This window comes from Anomalospiza imberbis, chromosome 1, assembly GCF_031753505.1.
Source record: "Anomalospiza imberbis isolate Cuckoo-Finch-1a 21T00152 chromosome 1, ASM3175350v1, whole genome shotgun sequence".
NCBI lineage: Eukaryota > Metazoa > Chordata > Aves > Passeriformes > Viduidae > Anomalospiza > Anomalospiza imberbis.
This window is the reverse complement of record NC_089681.1, coordinates 108,506,871-108,528,338: the sequence shown is the minus strand read 5'-3', so window position 1 is coordinate 108,528,338 and position 21,468 is coordinate 108,506,871. Positions and strand designations below refer to the sequence as shown.

The window sequence follows — 21,468 nt, the reverse complement described above, 5'->3', positions numbered from 1 at the left end:
GTTCATCTCTCTTACTCTATTATCTTGTCAGCATTGTTCATTGCTTCTGAGTGCTCAGCAGATGATGAAATAATTGCGGTGGAGCAATAAAGTGTATCTAAAAGAAATCCCTTCCTTCTTTCAGCAGTGCCCTCGCAGAAACTGGCTGGAAGGTTAGACTCCAAAAAAAGAACACAGTACTGTCCACACTGTGGTAGGTGACTCATCCCAAAGAGCTCTTAATGGAGACTCCAGTGGAAATTTTTTTTGAGCAGGCTGGTTGGAGGGCAGCAAAAACATTCATGGGTTTGCTGAAGAATTCTAGATGGAGTCTACTGCAGTTTTCACCGTGAGAGGATTGCTGCAAGCATCTCAGTGTCCTCTTCTTCTTTTCATCACATGCCATTTTGAAGCTGTTTGTCTCTCACATACCTACTTACATATTGAGAAGCTACAGAGGAAATGTAGGTTTATAGAAAGGGGCTCATCAGCTGCCATTTTTTCTAAAAGAAAAGCTGCAATTTAACATTAACCTAGCAATTAAGCAAAAATTTACGCTAACGTGCTGCTTTCTTGCATAAAAATCCCTCTCAGCAGCTCTGAAAATTATCTACGAGAAAGGTAATAGAATAATTCCCAGCATCTTTGATTTGGAAAAGCCATTTTCTGGCATGATTGATATTTCCTTTGTGTTAGCATGGGAGGCCACAGAAAGAGGGGTAATCTCTGTAATGGGTGTACTCCACGCTGGTGCCTGGGGTCCATGATACATTTGTCAGGCTTTAATTAAAGCTCTGGAGTTGAATTTCCACAGTAATTAACTTTTATTTTCAGTTACACTATGTCTCTCATTTTTGACACTGACACTTTGGAGATAGGGGCAGCAACTGGCACGAAAAAGAAAGAATGTGGAAATGAAGAATAATTTTTAAAATGGCATTGTATTTGCCATGACTTCTGACAGTAGACAAAATCACATTTTCCTTCAAAACTGTTTTGTTGTTAGCTACCTAATATGTTTTCTATTCTGTGTAAACACATATCCTATTACCTTGGTTACTCTTCCTTATGCAAGGTTCGGTAGTAAAAAAGCAACTTTTGTTCAGTGGTATCCTACATTGCTGTTACAACAGGTCTTCTCGTTATGTCTCACAGAAATATTTTGTTACTTTTTGGCAAATCTTGACTTTTAAGCATGAATGTGTGCTAGGGAGGCTATTCAACCATTATTTCTGTAACTTTTAGTTCAGTTCTGAGTTGGATTTTTAAGAGTAAATACCACAAGAGTCTACATTCTATTGTCAGTGGTGGGTTTGGATTACAGGAATCTCTGTCTCATTGAACATACACACTGCTTTTATTAATAGAAGTTAGGCACTTGTATCTTTCTCTTCCACTTTTAATTCAGGTATCTTTCACACATACTGTGAAGTACTGTTTACAAGGAGCACAAATAGCGAAATCGCAGAGTCGTTGTCATTTGGCTTGGCCTTAACAAAACAGCCTTTCCAGGAACAGAGAAATGCAGACCTGGAATCCAGTCCCCTTCTGTCTGAGCTGCTGTGTCAATTACCCTTTGACAGACACACTAAGCTTCATTTTAAAAATTAAGGGTTCTTGGTTTCTTTTACCATGGTCTAAAATCTTTGCTATTTATTGACTGTCTTCTGATTTCCATTTTGAATGTGTTCCCAGCTGGCTGTCACTGTGTCCTCACATGTGCCAGTCTGCATGTCCCTGTGCTCCTAGGTGGGATAGGTGAAAGCCTCCTTGCAGGATCCTGTAATTGAATTAAGAACACTCAGAAAATATTTATTTCCAGGTGCCTGAATCTTGTCTTGTCTCACCCTCAAGAACAATCTTCCAGAGAGGAGGCGGCTGCTTTCTAGCTTTACTTTTCTTTTTTTAGCCTGTTGGTGTAAACTAACTTTGGAATTTGCTGTCTGGAATTTGCAGCAGCTTCTTCTTTTCCCAAATACTTGAAAGGTATCCCCAGTTTCTAAACTGCAGATCTGGCCTTGCTGCTATAGCTTTGAAACAGGTGATGGAATCGGCCCTCCAAGTGCAATACTACCAGTAAAGAAACAGCTAAGAATAGTATTGCTTCTGAAATAAAGCTCTAAAGATATTTAAGCAGAACAGTGCAGTAAATCAGTGTGGCACTTAAGGGCATGGCAAAGGCCATGAAAAAGAAAGATAATAAATTGTATGGTGAGAGATGCTAATTGATCACTGTTTGCAATTTCAAGCTGTGTCTCCAGAATTCATTTTAATATTTCTTGTGGACTGAAAAGCAAGTGCAGAGCTGAACTGATTGTGATCAAATAGAAGATTAGAAGCTGCAGAGACACATGGGCTGTTCAGGCACCAAATGCCTGTGAAGTGATTCTGACTGGCAATATGTTTCCAAATGTTTTGCCTATCTATTTTATAATGTGTTGGCTCTACACACCCCACTTGTCCTATAAAACTGTTCCTTAACAGAATGTATCTGGGTGCTGTGAAATCCTGTATGATATTTTCTCTATAGTTTTTTAATTTGTCTTGATTTTACCATCTCAATAGTTCATGTGTTCATAAATTGTTTATCCACTGCCTATTAAAATTGTTCTTTGTAGATAATTTTACCAGCTCTTTGATCAGCTTTTTCCCTGAATGTACTTCAGTGGTAGCATCTACTTAGCAGTGCTGTGTCAAGGACTGAGTGGCATTATTTTTTATGCAGTCACTCTAGACATGTCACAGGCAGGAATCTCATCTATGTGTTCCACTGCAGCACCCACTTAGAAGAGAAACTTGGAGTTTGTTTGATTTCTAACCCTGCTCAAGTTCCCAGATCTGATTTTGTGCTAATGTGTGGTTAGTGACCTGTCCTATTTTAATATAGAACCTTGTCCCAACTTTGTTAAGATTAAAAAGGAGCTTATGTAAATGGCTTACAGGAGATTCCCAAAGATGGGCCTTGTGGTATTCACATACCCTCTGTACAGAGAGAGACTTAGCTTTCCCAGAATTTCTCCTGAGAGAAGCTGTGAGAGAAGCAGAGAAAAGACAATCAAAACAGTTCTTATCTCGCTCGCTGTTTGTGCCCATGTGGAATGTGTTCTGGAGATTGTTTACCCAAGGTAATTGCTTGATTGGATTCTGGTGATGGTTGTTTGGATTCATTGACCAATTGGATTCATGTGTGTGTCAGGACTCTCAGGAGAGAATCACAGGTTTTCTAGTTAGTGATAGTTCTTGTTAGTGTAATATAGTGTAATATAGTTATAGTATAATATAGTATAATAAATTAATTAGCCTTCTGAAATCACCGGAGTTCTGCGCATCATTCTTCCTGAGTCAGGAATCCCAGCACCGATAGGACCTTGCCTCAAATCTGCCATTAAACAGAGTAATGTTTCCTCCAGACACTTGGAGGAAATATTTGGAGTCTTGCAAAGCAAGAATTAATGTGCAGGGGTCCTGCATTGGTAGAGAGGAATAGCCACTGATGAGGTCACAACTCTATAAACTATATTTGCAGCATTGCTTGGAAACTTGTGTGTGATATATTGTGTTTTATATCATTACTATGGATCTTTTTTGTTGTAAGTACATTTCCAAAGTTTTCTTCTTCATCTGCAGAGCATTTTATGCTATAAATGTATAATGCAGTTCTTCCAGGATCTATCTGTTTTGCACATAGAGATATTACTTCATGTTTTACAGAGAAATCTCTTACCAGGAGTAGGGTTTCCTGCCTATTCATTGTCCTTTGATGGAGTTTTGCAGACCAATCTGAGTTTACTTTGATCTTGACTTCCCCAATGAATGGGAAGCCCTGCAGCTGCCTTAGCTGTGCTTGATCCAATAAGCTCTCTCAGGAGGCTGGATTTATTCCCTAGAGCATAATGCCACACTGTGTGGCTTTTGCCTTCAGCCAGCTCACATTGTCAGTAAAATATGTCTGTGCTTATCTGAAAAAGGCTGTGTAGCTGTAACACTGATGTGTAGAGTGAATGTGTCTTTCCAGCTCTTGGCTCCTTTGGGAGGTACTTCTTTATGTGTAGATGGTATCTAGGAGCAACAGTTGCTGCCATTCCCAAACCTTTAGGATGTTTGAAACCCTGCCCTTCGTGTGGAGAAACAGACTGAATGTGTACTCAGGATGCTTTTATGGCATATATTAAAGGTGAAAACCACACTGTGACATTGACTGGAATCATCCCATCACACAGAGGCTTTCAAGGCACCTGCTAATCATTTACAGCATCTGAGGTCTTTCCTGACTCTTGCTATAGCCAAAATATTCTCAACACAAATTAGCTCAGCCACTTTGTGTCCCTATGCTTAATATCTTTGATAAAATGAGCATACATTGGGAACAGGATTTAATATTGATCACAAATCTTAGCCTGTTAATGTTGATACATAGATGTCTCAGTCAAGAAATAAAGAGAGGAAATAACTGAGCTTTAAATCTGTATGTGTGATTTTATTCTTTTCACCTAAATTGTAAATTAACAGGCTACAATCAATGTGTGCATTTTAGTTCTGCTATCGCTATTTTGTCTCAAAGAAATAGTTTGGTGTTCATGGCCAGAGAGACAGAGAAACTCATCATTCCATTTAGTGGAGATTTTAGGGCATTCTCATTACAGAAAGGAGACTTAGGTTTTGTGTCTTATTTATACAAAATGGAAAAATAGCTCTAGGAGGGCAGGGAAGCAAGCCTTATGTTAGAGTACTCAGCAGAATGATGGTTAAAGTACTTATCTAGGCTGTGGATAACTAGCTTAACCAGCAAACTGAAAGGAGCCTTATTTTTCTGAGAAAAGAGTTGAAAGGCCATTTTTCCATCCAAGAAGAGTGGTCAAATATCTGAAACCTCAATAAAAGAAAAAAAATTTGGGGTGGGAAAAATGTCTAACTAATCTCACCGAATAGCACTTTCAGTTGTACACACCATCAGAAAGTGTCAACATCATATGTCACTCCTCAGCTTAATATTTCTACAGTTGACAAATCAGAGGCTGGGGCAACACTGTGTCAACTCTGCTATCGCTGCAGTATTCTAGGCCTGTAAGCTGAGGCAGTAAAAAAAACAAGCCAAAACTTTAACTCCAGTGTAAGCAATGATTCTCCAAAATGCAACAGTAGGTGAAACTGGAGTAAGAAATCACATTACTCTTTGAATTTGCAGTTTGTGGCTACTGCAGTTCCAAAGTGTAAAAACAATGAACTTGCACATACGTTAAACTCATATATATGAATTGTTCTCCTACTAACATCTGTAGTGCTGTTTGCATGGCCAGCCTGCATTCGGAGCAGATGTCAGTAAAAGCATCACAAACCCTAGGTAAGATAAAGCTGAATATATGGGTCTCATCTGCATTCATAGCACAATGGGAAAGGCTTGACAGAGTGATGAAGATTTAAGAAATGGAAGCTTGCACAATTCAGGTGCTGCGTGCTAAGTTACTTAGGTATTCTAACATAAAGATATGTCCTGTTTTTTTCCTGACTCTGTGATAAGAAGAATTATTCAAAGCTGCAGTTGATTCATGGATAATGCAGACGTAGTATATTTTCACTGGAATGCAGAGAGAACTGGTTCATACATATAAGTTATTAGAGAGGAATGGCACAAGATTTTCTTTCCAAGTGAATAACCAAGTATCTGCATTGCCCTCAAAATGTCTAATATTGACTTTTTTCAACAAAAGAACATCAGATTCAGTGGACCACTGCTTTTGTGACTGTGCCTGGTTTATAGATCCAGGATCACTATGACAAATCCCACTGTTCTTTGGTGTGAGATACACTGTTTTCTCAAGAAAACATTAAATGGTTTATATAAAGTCAATCTCACTCCCAGCCCTAACAAACTACTCCAGAGTTGCTCTTTGTTTGCAATGTTCCATGTGCATTTAGCCTTCTGGTGAATAGCAAGTGAAAGTTTTGTTCTGCTGTGTTACAGCATGCTCAGTTGTACTCCTACCTGGTGGGAGCAGATGTATCTACTTCTCCTTCTTCAGAAATGCTTTGCAGGGCTTTGAGACTTGAAATGGCCTATTATCTACCAAATAACAGATGTCTCCACAGATTAGCCTCTCAGAGTAAAAACACAGGCACACCACACAAAAGATGATGATTAGCTAGTTGAATAACAACAGACAAACTCCAATGCAGATGTACAGGGAACAAGGAAAGGATCAGGCAGTTATATTTCTATTTTTCTGTGTTCATTATATACATTCATTTTTACAATGACATCTTAATGTTAAAGCTGCTATTATGCAGCTTTCTGTTTCAAAGCTTCTAACTTATAATTTTTTCAAATTAAAATAATGTATTAATATTTCTTCTAATTATGTGCTAATAAAAGATTTAATTCAGTTTGCATACAATTAATGCATTTGTTGCAAAAGTATTCCATATGTTATTTTACTTAATTTCTTTAAATATATTTCAGTTGAAGATTTGCATTCATATCTTTCAATATGAAGGAGATTGAAGAATGCTTCAGGGATAAATCTTGCAAATCACAATATACCTCTCTGTATATGGTCCAGCAGAATCCAGAAAGTTTGCCCACATAATTTGGAGCGAAGCATATGAAGAATCAGACATGTTTATTTACAGGACTTCCCCTTCTTGATGGTTTGATTGTCTCCTTGCAAAGACTTGAGTGCCTGCTCAAGATTTGGTGGGTCAGAGTCTTCCAGAATGCAGAAAAATATAGACAAGGACTCTGTTGACCTTGAGTCTGGTAAAGGTTGCCTGATGCCTATTTTAGTCTGTAATTTCTTTAATTTCAGTGAGAATAATTTAGTCTCTGAGAGAAAAAGAAATTAACAAAACAGGGGGATGGGCAATCATGTTTGATCTCAATACAGTACCTTGTATTATTATGTGGGATTTCCATATCACAGATCAGGAAGTTGAAATCTGTCGGGGAGAGAGGACAATGCAGGACAAAAACGAAGAGGGATTTCTGTAGTGGAAGTCAAGGTTAGAGCTTTTCTCATATTAGTGGGAAACTGCCACATTAGACTGCTTTCTAGTTAGAAAAATCCTTATCCATGTATGTTTCTTCAAATTTTGCAGGTCAGCTGTCCTAGGATTTTGTCAGTAGGGAGCATGCTTGAGATGGGGTAGATACGAAGGTTGTGGCCATGACCTAAGTGGAACCTAAGTGGTTGCCTTGGGTATTGAAATGATTAAGAAAGGGCAGGGCTGGGGTATGGTCCCCATGGAAGGGAAACTAGGAAAGGGACAAAGAGATTATTAATATGTTTAAATAACATGGTGAGACAGAGAGAGAAGGCACAGAGGGGTGCTGAGGTGGAGAGGATGGGACGTTTAAGAAAGGATGAAACCAATACACAGGAGAAAGAGAGAGAGAGGTGGGCAGGATTCTGGCAGTAGGGATCAAACTAGCAGTAAGGCGAGGTCAGGTGTTAGTCAGCTCAAGGGTTAAAGTGGGCTCAGAACACAAAAGGCTCCAGTTCTCTGGACTGTTTTTATTTTAATTTTTTTAAATTTATGATTTTCTTTTTGTGTTTTTAAACTAAGTTACACTTAAAAGCCCTTTTAAGAGTACAAAACAAAGCTCTCTTAAATATGGGGAGATTTCAGTCAACACTGCTCAGATGAATCAATATTTTATTTTTTCATAGTAGTTCATTATGTCACCTCTTCTTCCCGTAACTGTACATCATTCAAAGCCAGCTTTGAAGCCAGAGTTATTAATTTCCTGGGGAGCACTTCTGTGGCTCTCATTATTGCAGCATCTGAGTACTTTAAAAACATTAATGAATTTATCGTCACAATGTGCCGATAAGGTGAAACGACATTATGCACCGGGGAAAATTATGAACAGAATCATAATGTCAACAAAGGACATTTAATTTAGATGCCTAACTTGAGATGTTCATGCCCTGACTTTTGAGAAACAGCACTGGATCATCCTCTCTTTGTTTCGGAGTTGGCTTCTGCTGAGTCCTTCACAGTTGGAATTGCTCCACGCTTCCCCAGTTCAGAGCGCAGGTGTTCTGTGCTCTGCTCTAAGCAAACAAAGAAGATGCAATTAATGACTGCCTGCATGAAGTTTGGGTTTTGTGACTTCCTTGGCGTTAGGCACTGAGGTAGAGACAGAATCCAGGTCCCCAGGGCAACTTTCCACTGCCCTAGGCACAACCATGGTGGTTTTCCAAGCCCTTACCTCAGTCTTGTTGGACTGTCCAGTGCCATCAGTGGTGAGGCAGAAATGCAGCAAACAGCAAGTTTCTTCTTGTTGTGACCTTGACTTGCTGAATGTGTGCAGTCAGTCCTTGCTCTTACACTGAGTGAGGCTGGATATTAGACTAAAAACCAAGTTATGTGAGTTTATTATTTGCATTGTCGCAGTATGTACAGGCTGTAGCCAGTGAAGATTTCTTGCACTGCTGGGATAGATGCATCAAAAGAGATCTCATTCCTTCATATTGATTAATATCTTCTGTAACTCTGTTGTGACAATCTTAGCACACAGGAGTAGGGGCTCCTGAAGCAGAGAGAAGCTGCAATTTTATTTGAAAAGGATCCTTCATTGTGTCCCTGGGTGGCCTCAAATTGTGTGAGTTGATTTGGGGATAAGGTGGGAACCATGTCACACAATACACCTATGGCTGGACATGTCCTGTCTTTGTCCTTGCAAAGCTGAACTCATGGCTCAGAAATGCAATGCACCCAAAAGACACAACATGTTTTCCCTGACCTTTTACAGCATGTAGATGCAAAGCCATGGTGCAATCAAGCAGAATATGGAAGAGGCACTGTCTGTTTCACTAAAAATTTTTCTTTAGTAGGAAAAGAGAAGGATAGAAAGGTACATAGAATGTTTTTCAGATGCACAAATAGGAGATAGACTCTATTAGCTTTCACAATGAGAAGAGTGTCTCACTGAAGTCTGTACCTGCAAAAATCCTGCTGTAATAATCCAATCTCCCCCACATCCTCTCCTGTTCTGTTCAAGACCACTCTTCCCCATTTTCCTTCATCAGTTCATTTTCATATTGAATCCCATTGTGGTGGGACAGAGTCACTGGAATTGCTCTGGGTTTGCAGTTAGCAGCTCAGAGCATGGCTTAGCCCATCTCAGTTGCAGTGTAGCAAGAAGTATCTGATACACCTGAAATGGTCCTCATCACACTTTAGCTGCAGTCAGCTATTCAGGCACATGTTTATTTAATAAATCCACCTATCAGTCCTTCACCTAAGCAGTCCTATTCTTTCCCTGTCTAGGCTCTTCCTTACCCCTGTCAGGAAAAAAAGAACAACCTTCTTCAAATGGTGGCATTTGCTTCCATTGCTTTATGAATCTTGAGCCAGGTACCGTGTCTATACTAAAATCTCCTGTCAGGGTCAGTGGACTTCACCTGAGGAAGAACTTCACAGTCCCAGGCAGTAAATAGAGTTTTCACTAACCTATTGGAATAAGCTGTGCATCTGAGCATAATCTTACGTGACAGGATAATGTGTTTTTAGATGCTGTTGTTTTGAGGTTTCCCTTTTTTTTTTTTTTTTTTTTCATATGTGCTTCCTTCTGGCTTACTTGCACCTCCTTTTATGCCAGTGAACCTTTTGAAGGAGGAAGATGAGCTGTTTAGCCAGTAGAAGTCTTGCTGGCTGCACAAACTGAAAAGGGAGAAAATAAGACACAAAGTGATATGTATGCTAAATCCCCTCTAAAGCTACAGACCTGTCATGTAGAGCTAAATCTCTGTCAGTGCCAGGTTAGCATCTTGCCCAATCATCTTACCCTACCTCTTCTTTTGCCTTCAGTCCCCCTCTCCAAAGCCTCAAGTTGTAGACATCATGTTGACACAGACTAGAGCATTATTATTATTCAGAGTTGTATAAAAAGTGAATTTACATTGAGTAAAGCCAATAAGCCATGCTGCTCTGACATTTAATTTTCTTGGAAATTCTTCCTATTGAATCAGACAGCACTACATGCATTTTCAAATGAAATTCAGTGTTTGCACTACAGTAACCTTGTAGGCAGAAGAATGAATAATTTGGAAATTACCAAGAGCCTATTTCCTGCCACCTTCCTTCAAACCTAAATTTTTATGTGGCTATGTTTCTGTGTGATGCCATGTTAATGTTTTTCTTTTTTTATTTCTACCCACTGTCTCAAAATGGTGCGCAAAATAGTCTTCTATGAAGAGGGTTTCTATTCATGTCGGGGTCACTGGTTGGTAGTCTCCTATTTTTTCTGTGGCCGTTTCTTCTGACATCAAACCCTGGGAAAGCTGAGGATAAATAAATAGTGTCCCTTGAGCTGGACACGATTATGATAAACTCTGAGATGAAATGTCAAGTCTAAGCAGGTGTACTATTCTACTTTCCGGTGTATGTTGATCAGCCCACTAAAGCAGTGCAGTCATATTTCAGAGCTCACTTTATCTCCCTTCTCTTCTTACCATATTAAATGTCTGATTATAAAGGAGGTAGTAAATGGCTCTGTTAAAAGGAGGTTTAACCAGAGACGTAGGTCAAGACATCATCTTACTTTCTGTATCAAATGATTATGCATTTATGCATCCATCCATCCATCCATATCTGCCAAAGATGTTCCTATTCTTAGAGCTGAAGTTGTTATAATTTCATAGAAGAAGCTAGTTCAGACAGACTTTGTCTTTGAAGTGATAGACTTCATTTCTAGATGAATGTGTGCTCTAAAATAGCTGAGCAAAGGAAACCAGCAAACAATCCAGTTTCAGGGGCAGTTGGGATTGCGCCTGAACTAACACCCTGTCATGGGAGCAAGAGGATCTGGCAGAGCACACAAGAAGGTCTTAGAAATGCCCAAACTTTCACATCCGTTTACCATACTGATATTTTTACTAAAAATATTTATATAAACCATGCTGGGTTTTCTTGGGGTTTATGGTCTGTTAAAAATCTAGCAATATAGGTTAGTATTAAATACATTAATGCACTATTGAGACTGAATGTTTAAGAATTCAAACGGTGGTTATGCTTTCCTACCATGTTTTTCTAATTATAATGAAATGTTTCTTTCAATCTTAGGTACTTGTGTATGTCTATTATAACCTGTCATTGTAAAATTAGATCCTTTTGCTGTACTCACACATTATGATTAGAGCTGGTTCAAAACATTCAATCCTAAACTGACATGGAAATAATCTTAAACCTGTATTTTGATGGGAAACTTAATATGATTTTCTTTTGATTGAAAAGAAAAAGGAGGTATTTCGTACAGGTTTATTACTTTTTTTTCCTTTCTTCTTTTTTCTTTCTTTTTTTTTTACCTTTTGTCACTGGGAGAGGCATGCTAGTATAAATAGAGAAGGAAAGACAAACAGAAAACACTGCTATCATCTATACATAATAGCGATAAACAAATATATATATGCAAATCAAAATTACAATAATGAATACATTGCTTTTTAATTAATTTTTTGGCAACTGAAGTGGTTGTGTTCTCCTTAACTCTGGCATCTTGTTTGGTACAATAGGATGGGCCACAACCAAAATATGCAGGCAGAGCACTCTGTCCTGATTCAAAATTCTTGTGTTTCACCCATCTTCAATTCTCAGAAAGGCTGGGTCTGTGAACTGGGCTCAGCATCTGATGGAGCCAGAAGAGCACTACATTGCCATCCTTCAATGGTGATTATTTCCTCTGTGCTCTGTAGATGAAAACCAGCCTAGGGAGTTGAGAGGCAGTGCAGAGTGGATGGGTCTTGGACTCAGGTCTGCTGTGCTTATCTTACAGCAGGTCATTCCTTGAAATTTCCCTAGAGATGGTCCACAACTTAATTAGCCTATCTTGATCTTTTTCTACTTTCATATCCCTCAATCTCATTAATCTTTACAGTCTCTTGAGGAAAGTTAGTACAAGGGATCTTTTTCGCAGATGAAGTTTTCAAAGCCAAAACCCAGTACGTGAGATTTTTGTCAAAACAATTAGAGGCACTTTCACCTCTTAGCTTGCGTCTTTAGTTCACTGTAAATCAGATAATGCTGATGCACAATATTGAGCCTCCTTTGTCGTGGTGTCTTAAGGATTATTTGTTTGGCTGGGTAATTGTGACATTCACTAAAGGGAAGATGATCTTGTAGTTAATATGTTATATTGAGATGTTTCCATCTCTACTATAGATTTCCTTTGAAATCATCTGGGGCCTGTGTAAGTGTTTTCAGGACTCCAATACAGGTATGTTTGACAGCACAGGACTTGCTTGCATTTTGGAGTACTTAAGCATCTTTATGAAACTGGTATTTTGGCCTGAATTTCAGACACACGGAGCATGCATACTCCTCTTTGTGTACATCTGATGCTTTCCATTCTTGAAAATTTGACCCAGTCAATCCACCTTAGGAATACAGTGCCATATTATAAAAGAGGGAAAATAGCACCTTTTCTTTTGCATGCTTTTTTTATCTACTTGAAATACTTGCATTTAATCAAGCTGAATAATGTGAAAAGCCTGACTTCAGCTGCTTCACAAAGGCAAACCCTTTTTTGACTCTCCTGTGTTTTTTACAATGCAGGCAAAGCTATTTGCTTGCCTGTCCTTTACATTAAGTCTTTTTTTATTGCTTATCCTACACAATGGGAACAAGAGAATAGTTTAACACAGCTGCAGAGAAGTTAACCCCATAATCCTTGAAATCTCTGTAGCTGGAGAAAACTCTGGGTGAGATTCCTTTTACAGATGTTAGCATCCTCATTTTCAGTGTTATGGACTGAAATCAATTGATTGACCTTCAGCCCTTTGAAACTCAGTGGAGAAAAACAGCCTCACAAAAGGAATGGGCCTCTTCCTCCCAAGAGAGGCATTTTAAACAGGGCACAAGCATCAGGCTTCAGAGGAGCCAATCCACCTGCTCATTGCACAGGGAGTTTCAGTGTGTAAATCAAATGTCACATCCACAGTGTGGACATCCTGAGGCCCATGAGATGCCATAGGAGATCCTCCAGGGAAAAACCACCATCACAAGAGTGGTGTGGAAGTAGAGCTTGTTTCTACATCCATTCCCTGCTGTGAGTGAGAAGGATAACCAGGCTGTATTTTCTTTATTTTTCCAGAAGTTATAGAGACATCTTTACTAACATAGTCTTGTGTGCCAGAAAGGTATTTTAGCAGGAGACCTTCCAGTGGTTATAAAGTTTTCCTATCAAAGAGCAGGCAATTTACACTGCTGAAGGCTTCCTTGGTGTAGTGCAGCCTGTGAAATTTTCATCATGAGCTTGAAATGAATATTAAAATATTTTCTTTGGTCTGGCTGTCATAAGACACATAAAGAAAATTTTGAAAAATTACACAACTTGGTCTTAAATTATTTAATTTTTAAAAAAATCTTTTCAAGAGGATAGTGAAAAGTGCTTTTCACTATGGACTTTTTCTGTACAACTTTCTTGACTCAGTTGTTCCCCTTTCTTTTTTCATGTTGCATTGTGAAAGATTATTCTCCCAAAAACTCAGAGAAGTTGGACTTTTTTCTTTCAGTTACTCAAAACAGCATGTTTCAAGGTATGCAATAAAATTTCATTATCAAAGTTTCAAATGTCCATATATTCTCATGTATTGAGGAGATTACTTACTGGGAAAGAGAATATTGCTAGGTGTCCACAGGGATTTGACAAAAATATTTCACTGTTTCATCACTGGATATTTTATATTCAGCCATACACAAGTTTTAAAATAAGCACAGAAGTCTTCCCCTGCCCACCCCGAATATGTATCAATGACCAAATTCTAATTATCCCTACAGCTGCTGAGTCAGTTTGATCTTTATGTTCGCTTCTCAGGGCTCCACAGAGACATGTATGATGTAAAGGATGGGCTTCTTATTTTCTTATTCTAAAACTGGCCAGACAGACACACACAGTCATGTCTTCGCACCATTGAGAACAAGAAACAACCAGAACTGTTCAGACTTTTCTCCTGCTGGAGCTGCCATAAGAAGTATTTGCTAATGGTAGGTAATTAGGAATGAAGAAATAGTCAAGAAATAGTCCCTTGAACCACTGATGTAGTGTGAAGGACATTTAGCAGTCTAGCGCTTTAGAGTTTTTCTGATCTCTGTCTCTGGGACTTTCAGTTATAATCAGCCAAGAGAGTAACCCTAGCCATCACAGCTTTTCCAAAATGGTCATGTCTCTTGTGAAATGACATTTCATTTCCACCCTGGTATTCTTCCTCCTCTCAGTTTTCCCTACCCTTTGAATGATTGCCTTTTGCTGTTTAGTGATTTTGCTCATGAGATGACCATAGATGCCAAGACATTAAATAGCCAAAGGCAACAGTAATTTTACCCAACCTTTTCTGACTAAGTCCTTCCCCTGGCCACAGTCACTTAGATGTGAGGTTCTTTATGCCCATCTATTTTTATGACAGTGAACCCCAAGAGTTCCTTTCTTCCCTCTCCCTTTCATCAGCACGCCCCAGTCTGACATGTGAATAAAGAAAGATGGTGAAAGGTGAGCTAGCTGGCAGTGTCCTCCACTTGCCACAGGAATAGCAGTAGTCTTTAAGTGATCATCTTGCCTAGAGTTCTTCATGGAAACACTGTCACAGCTGGGAGGAGGGCTGTGGGAACATAAGAATTGGAACTATTATGTTAGAGAGATGAGGGATGGGGACTTCAGTAGTTAATGATGAAGTAGGGAAGCTGAGGAACAGTGAACAATTGCTGTAAGGGCTTCCCTTGTATATCGACACTGCTTTCTCTGTGTATTTTCCTTGACTGCTGTTTGTCGTTGTTCTAATGGGGAGGTATGGATCCAAACACCAAGAAAAACCACAGCCAGCCTCAGGCCCAGTGGGGATTGTAGATGCTGTGCATCTGAATTCAGAGGGGAGAGGCTTTGGGAAGGTTGTTCGGTTGTTTTTTTTTTTCTGGATGCTCTGAGGTTCTCTGCTTCAAAGTTCATGTCACATAGGATGCAAGAAAAGCGTGGTAGTAGCTCTAGTTCAGCTCCCATCTGACTGTTCCTTATGCACATATGGCAGGCCTGCACTCCACCACCACAACTGGTTTTGATCAGTTGTGATATCCTGAAGGTAGACCCTACTCTTTGGAGACCTTAGGAAAGCAAAGGGTGTACACTTCTCTGAGTAATAGTGGAAATAGATGTGAATTGCTCATTCTTACACCTGCAAAGAGGAATCTACTTCAAAAAGTGCTGAAAGAGCTAAGTATAAAATGGACATAAATATAAAAAATTCTGCACTCAGAAAGTTATAAAGAAAGATGGTAATGGTGGTTTGCATGTTCCAAGCATTGGGAAATAAATCACAGGAAATGATGTGGCACGTGTTGAACAAGAACAGAGAATTCCTGCTCGGAAGAATTTTAGTGCTGCAAATTAACAATATTTTTATTAGCATGCCCTGAAGCTTTTTTGGATATAAATTTTGCAAAATAGCATCTGGATTGTGGAAGAAGGCCATAAAATTAAGAAACAAACACAAAAAACACAGAGTTGTGCTTAAGCCCTGTGTAGTCAAGAAGAGGACACCTGCTTCCTTTTATGGGGCACAACCACTGTGACTCACCTGTGGGATGCAGTGGATGAAGACCATGGTGGTGGAATTTACACTGGGGGAGTAACTCCTGGGGGTAGTCTCAGCTCCCTTGAGTTGTAAGTGAGCAGCCTCTGCTGTTGATGCCTTATGAGAAGTTCATTGAACATCCTGAGGCAATATTGTACTGAAAGGATCAAGGCTGTGTTTACTTGATAGGGGAGTCAAAAAAGATTGGCGATGGAAGTACTTCTGAGTCTGTCTGTTTTTCCTCTTTCATTTTCTGGAGAGATATTATTGTTGAAAACTGTCTGTGATGTAACATTTTCTTCTTTCCAGAATGATCCATAGCAGAGAGAAGGCAGTCAGAAATAGCATAATAAGGTTTATGTGCTTCATGGATGGGAGTGGCATGTCTTTTGCCTGTCTCCTCTTTTCATCACCATTTTTCAGCTTCTTTATTTTAGTCTTCTGGTTTCCATTTGACACACAACAAAAAAGAGTTCTCCACTGACTGTTAGCTTTGCCTCAACGTGCATCTTCTGTTCTTTCTCCTCTATTTCTTCTTTAATTTAAGGCCTGGTTGGCATTTTTTTCCCATCAGACATAATGAATGGCTGGCAGCTGTCTGCTCTTTTGGACTCTTTTGTCTTCAATCCATCATTATGTCTTCATTGTCTTCTTTAATTTAACTGAGATGTTGAGGGGATCACTTACTGTGAAAGACAATATTGCTAGCTGTCCACAGGGATTTCACACATCTATTCATCATCTGGGTAAGATAAACTATATCTGAAATATTGTGTACTAAAAATGCAAAATACATAAGTCCATTTCAGACACCAAGTGCTTAACCAGTATTTTTAAACACAGGTGTCTGTGGCTAGGCATATGACACCTTTTCTGGATACAATTTTTGTCTAATTTGACTATAGAAGATGAATATTTAAAAGTTGACATTGATTTGACTACAAACTTGCACTAACTTTATTGCTTTGTTTCGAAGTATGTCAGTAGGTACACCAATATGAACTGCAATAAAGAATTGAAATGAAAGTCATAATTACACCTTTATTTCCTGGTTTTCAGAGGGAGTTCAGAGGAATTGGGAATATGCCCTTTCACTTCAAGACCAAAATCTAGGAAATGAACTTTACAATAGTTAAAAAAATCTCAGGGATAAGTATAGTTGTATCAGGTAATTCCCTCAAATATTCAGAATGGCTTCTCAGACATTAAAGCTCAGTATGTTTTAAAATTAATATTTTGGAAAAGTTTACTCCCAATAAACCTCTGGGAGATGTTGAAGAAATGAGTGAGGAGTATATATTAGATACAAAACTCAGAGACTCACATTAGATTTTTGATTATTGAAGTTTAGCACACATTTTCCAACTGAATTATTTCTCCAAGGCCACTTCTGTTTCTGCCCATTCTTCATAATTTTTTTTCTTGTGACAATTTGTGTATTTAAAACAGGTGGCAATACTCTGGTTTTAAATTAAACTGTCCAAAGTCAGAAACTGGCTGTGTGTCTGCATTTTCCATCTACCTACACACAACTTTGCTAATCTATTAGCGCCTAAAATTGCATTCTCAAATACCTAAGAGAACATGGGTTGGTGAACTACAGCACTCTCATCTACCAGCCAATCTGTAACCTTCCTTGATTGTGATAAATAAATGCACCTACAGGGCCCTGAGAAGAGTATTGTGATGGCTGGACATGGCTTGATACTCAGAAAGGAGATTTCCTCTGCAGCTATTGAAATGTCTGAGATTTTGCTTTGTCTTCTTAGTGGTATAGAAGAATTTCCATGATTGGAAGGTATTACTGTAGAAACTGTGGCAGCTTCAGAAGTCCTTATATAATATAGGTATATATTTGTAGTATAATAATAATAACAATAGTAATTCAGCCCTTCATTGCTGTCTCTCAGAAAAGTCAAGGTAGTAAAAGATTGCGTGGCAAAAATGGCAGATGAAATTCCGTGGTGATAATTGCAAAGACACATCCACGGGCTCTAACTACCTGAGTCCAAGCTCTAACTACCTGAGGAAAGGCTTCAGAGGAGTTGTAGTTACTTAGCAGGCAGCTCTGCAAAACAGGAGTAGAGCTCAGGAGCACTGATGAAGACAAAGAGAATCATAGCACAACTGGGAGGAGACTAGAGGAGAAACAGGAAATATCACTATGCCATATGAAACTTCAGTGCACACTCAAATTTTGGTGGCTGCATACAATTTTGTTCCCTTCTCCTCAGATCTGAACTGGAATGGATAAGTACAGCTTAAGGCATGACAATTATCAGACATTAGGTATATCTTTATGAAAAAAGAAAAAAGACAGGAATTTCTCAGCTTGAAAAAGAGATTATAAATGATCTAACGAAAGACTAAAATTGTATGATGTGGAGGAGATAAGTAAGGAATAATTATTCTCAAGTTAAAAAAAATGGCACCTTAGGTAATTTATTCCACTCAGGCTTGCTGGAGATACAGCAATCTATGCCAGGGTGTAAAGATTACCTTGCACTGAGGTTGTTTCACAAATCATTTCCCTGCTGTCCTGCTGGCAGCTCATGTTTAAGTCAGGGTAATGGGCTTGCTGGAATTTTCACCTGGGAGGGTGCAGCAGTGGTTTCTCTGTTCTCATGTCAGGTCTTGATTCAGGGACTTGATGGGCTGGTTCATCTGCCTCAACTTTGTGCAGCCTTGCAAGTGGTCTCTGCCTTTGGAAAACCATCACTGGTGTTCCTGGGATTCCAAAGTTATACAAATAAATCTTATTAGATGTCTCCTACCTCACAATAAAACAAGTCCTTGTTTCATATATATTTTCTGTACACAAGAAATAAGGTATTAAAAAATGTGGGGAAAAATGTTTAAAAAAATGTTTAAAAATGTTCAAATTTCAATTAGTTGAACTAGATGATCATTGTGGGTCCCTCCTGACTGAAATGATCTCTTCTATTAAGCCCAAGTCACACTAAGGACTTTGAAGAAATTGAGACCTTGTAAATTCATGGCAACATTTCATTTAGATATGTTCATGGAGTTCTCCATGTATAATTTTATGGCCATCTGGTCAAAAGGATAAATCTGCTAATTGAGACCAACAGAAGAACATAGTAAAGTTTTCTAGTGAAAACCTTTGTTTCTTTGCCTATATGTACACTAGTTCATATTTCTTAGCACAGGGTAAATTCCTGATCTAAATAAATACACAAAAGCATGCAATTTATTTTGACCACAATACTAGAATTTATGAGCAAATACCTTTATTTATTATGGGTAGCATTAATGTGGAGGTGGAAGATAAATACAGAAAAATTTGTGGTTCACAGCCAAGAGCTGCATCACATCAACATTGCCAAGCGTAGTTAAAATTATACAGTCAATAATGTGGATTTAGGGTTGTGATTTCAGATTCTCCCTTTTTTCCATTGTTTTTTATGACTTCACATGGGTCAGTGCTTGTAAATCCTGTTTTGATACAGACTTAACTTATTTGTACTTTGTAAGAGTACTTGGATATACGGTTTCTACATTGTCAGTGGCTTATCTGGTTCTTGTCCTTTCCTGCATATATTTTTGTTAATATCTTAGTGGCTGCTAAACACAGACCTATTGTATATGCATCTTTGAAGAGTGCTGTAATAGATTATATGATGCCTGTTTGTGCATGAAGACTGAGATTTTTTTTACTACATCTGTTTCATCATTTGGTAAGCCATAGGGAAAAAGGGGTAAAGAGAAGTCCCTCAGCAAGTTTCCATGATAAAACTGTAACATTAATCTAATGCTGATTCTGATTAAAAATTATAGGCTAATTCACAGGTGATTGCTTCAATTTAGGAGAAAACACCTTGCAAATACTGACATTTCTGCAAGTTACAGAGATGTTTTTAAAGTCCAGTGTTAAATGGAAAGTGTGGAGGAATCCAAACACACGGCATTTGTGTGCACAAATTTCTGTGTGGAATAACTTTACAAAACCCAAGCATCTTTTGTTATGAGCAAGAAAAGTCACGATCCTTTTGAGTTTTCCACATAAAAGTCAAACATAGCTCTGTTTTCACAAACTCTGCAGCATTTATGGAGTTCGAAGGTGTTATTCATTTTGACTTGTTTATCTTATGTCTTCAAGATTGCATTTTACATAAGCTCTGAAAGATTTGTATGCATGTTAAAATGACTCAGAAATGTCCCTAGGAGTTCAGAAGATGAAAATGTGTTGAACCGAAAGCTAGAGAATACTACATGCTTTTTAATATTGACCAAGGGACTTTCAAGGAGGTGATCTCGGTGGCCTGCTTTTCACAGTTGGTTCTGAATGTTTAGCAAATTCTTTTTGCTGGAAAAAAAGAGCTCGAATGTTGTATTGTCTTTGGGTACTTGGTGAGACATCCCTCACAGCAGTGCTTTGGGACCACACTTGCTTTTCACTTCTGATTTATGCATTTATTTTCCTCACAATGTGAATAATTAATATCAGCATGATTGGGATTTATTTTTTCATAGTATCTTTTAAATCAAGGTGAAAAAATTTCCATGTTAAGTATTTGAAAATACCATCTGAGGACTCATAAAATATTATTAGTTGCTCCCCAGATGGGCAAAGGCAGGAAGGTAGGGTGGTCACATATTTTTGCCACATCACATTTTCAGACAGCAGGCATAAGAATTATGAGATCCCCTTCTGCACCAAGACAGTTCTGTTTAGAAGAAATAGAAAATGTCTAGAGACATAAAGTTCTCCAGCCCAGGTTGCTGGTGGGGTATATCAGGAAGGAATATGACCTACAACAGCTGTCTAAAATGAAGCTAAAAATGCCAGGACAAAGCTGCCCTCTGTGCAGAGATTTCAGCAGAGTTTGGGATCTCCTCTGCTTTGGCACCATTGAAATTTTCATTGGGAAAGGAGGGGGTGGGCTTTCTCCGTGTTGTACTTCTTAAGGGATGTGAAAAGGGGAGGCTCAGGGAGAAAACTACAGCCCCATATGCCCAGATGCTGCCTGGTGGTGTCTGCATCTTGTCTTTGCTTCACCACTGAGGACCCTTCCTCCAAACTAAAAAGACTCCTGTAAAATTAACTTTATCAAGCCATAAGCATGGCATGAAAGTAATTTTCAGTGTATTTATTTCATACTCTTGAGAAATTTTTCCCTGTTTGGCCATAACTCTATCCTTCCCTGCCAAGCTGTTGGAGAGCATGGCTAAAGCAAGCAAAGGGCAGTTAGGCAATTTCCCAATGCTTATCAATACAATTTTCCTGTGAAGTTTCATCTGACTCTGTAATGAACAGATATAACAAGGCAGCCTATATTTTCAATACATAATTTTCTCCTTCTCTTGACTGTTTTTTGACAGAATCATGAATAAACTGGCAGACCAGCAGGACCACATGATACCATGAAGAGAAGCTTACAGGTCCTCTATTGCCAACTGTTTAGTAAGTAAATATTGATTTTTATTCTGTAAGAAAGGAACTATTCAAATCCTTATGTAAGATAGTAATATTTATGTAGGGTACAATTTAGGGAAGTACTCAATCATGTGTCTTGCTTCAGGTACCTGGAGGAATCATATGGAAGTTAAATTACCCTGTTGTCCGAGATATTTGGAGATGTTTTAAAAATTAGTTGAAGGATCAGCTGATTCTGCAGAGTTTTGTACAAGAATAGAATTTACTTGCTCTGTCTTGTAACTGAGGCAACTATCACCCTCAGAAAAATGAGATGTAGATACAGAGGATAGTGGCTGGAAGAAATAATGCAACTTTTTTTGGAAGAGGGATCCATCCCACTTGGCATTTCTGGTGGTCGCCACTCAAAAAAGATGTGTGAGTGAGGACAAATCTAGTCTCACACAGACCTAAATTCTGTGTCACTTCCTGAGATGACAGATTTCTTTCTTTTTCTAAGTTTTGGCTTTCAGAAGAGTCCATCCAATACGA

The 21,468-nt window shown here is 38.6% G+C and overlaps 1 protein-coding gene across 4 annotated transcripts in view; it reads left to right on the top strand.

The window, feature by feature from the left end:
- The window catches only part of TMEM108 (transmembrane protein 108), a 178,488-nt gene that overhangs the window by 72,573 nt on the left and 84,447 nt on the right, over positions 1 to 21,468 (top strand). For all 4 annotated transcript variants that reach the window (XM_068205042.1, XM_068205023.1, XM_068205031.1 and 1 more), the window contains one exon: positions 20,883 to 20,964. In XM_068205042.1, the coding sequence (XP_068061143.1) occupies positions 20,925 to 20,964 (40 nt within the window). In that variant the 5' untranslated portion in view covers positions 20,883 to 20,924. The remainder of the gene's footprint in view (positions 1 to 20,882; positions 20,965 to 21,468) is intronic.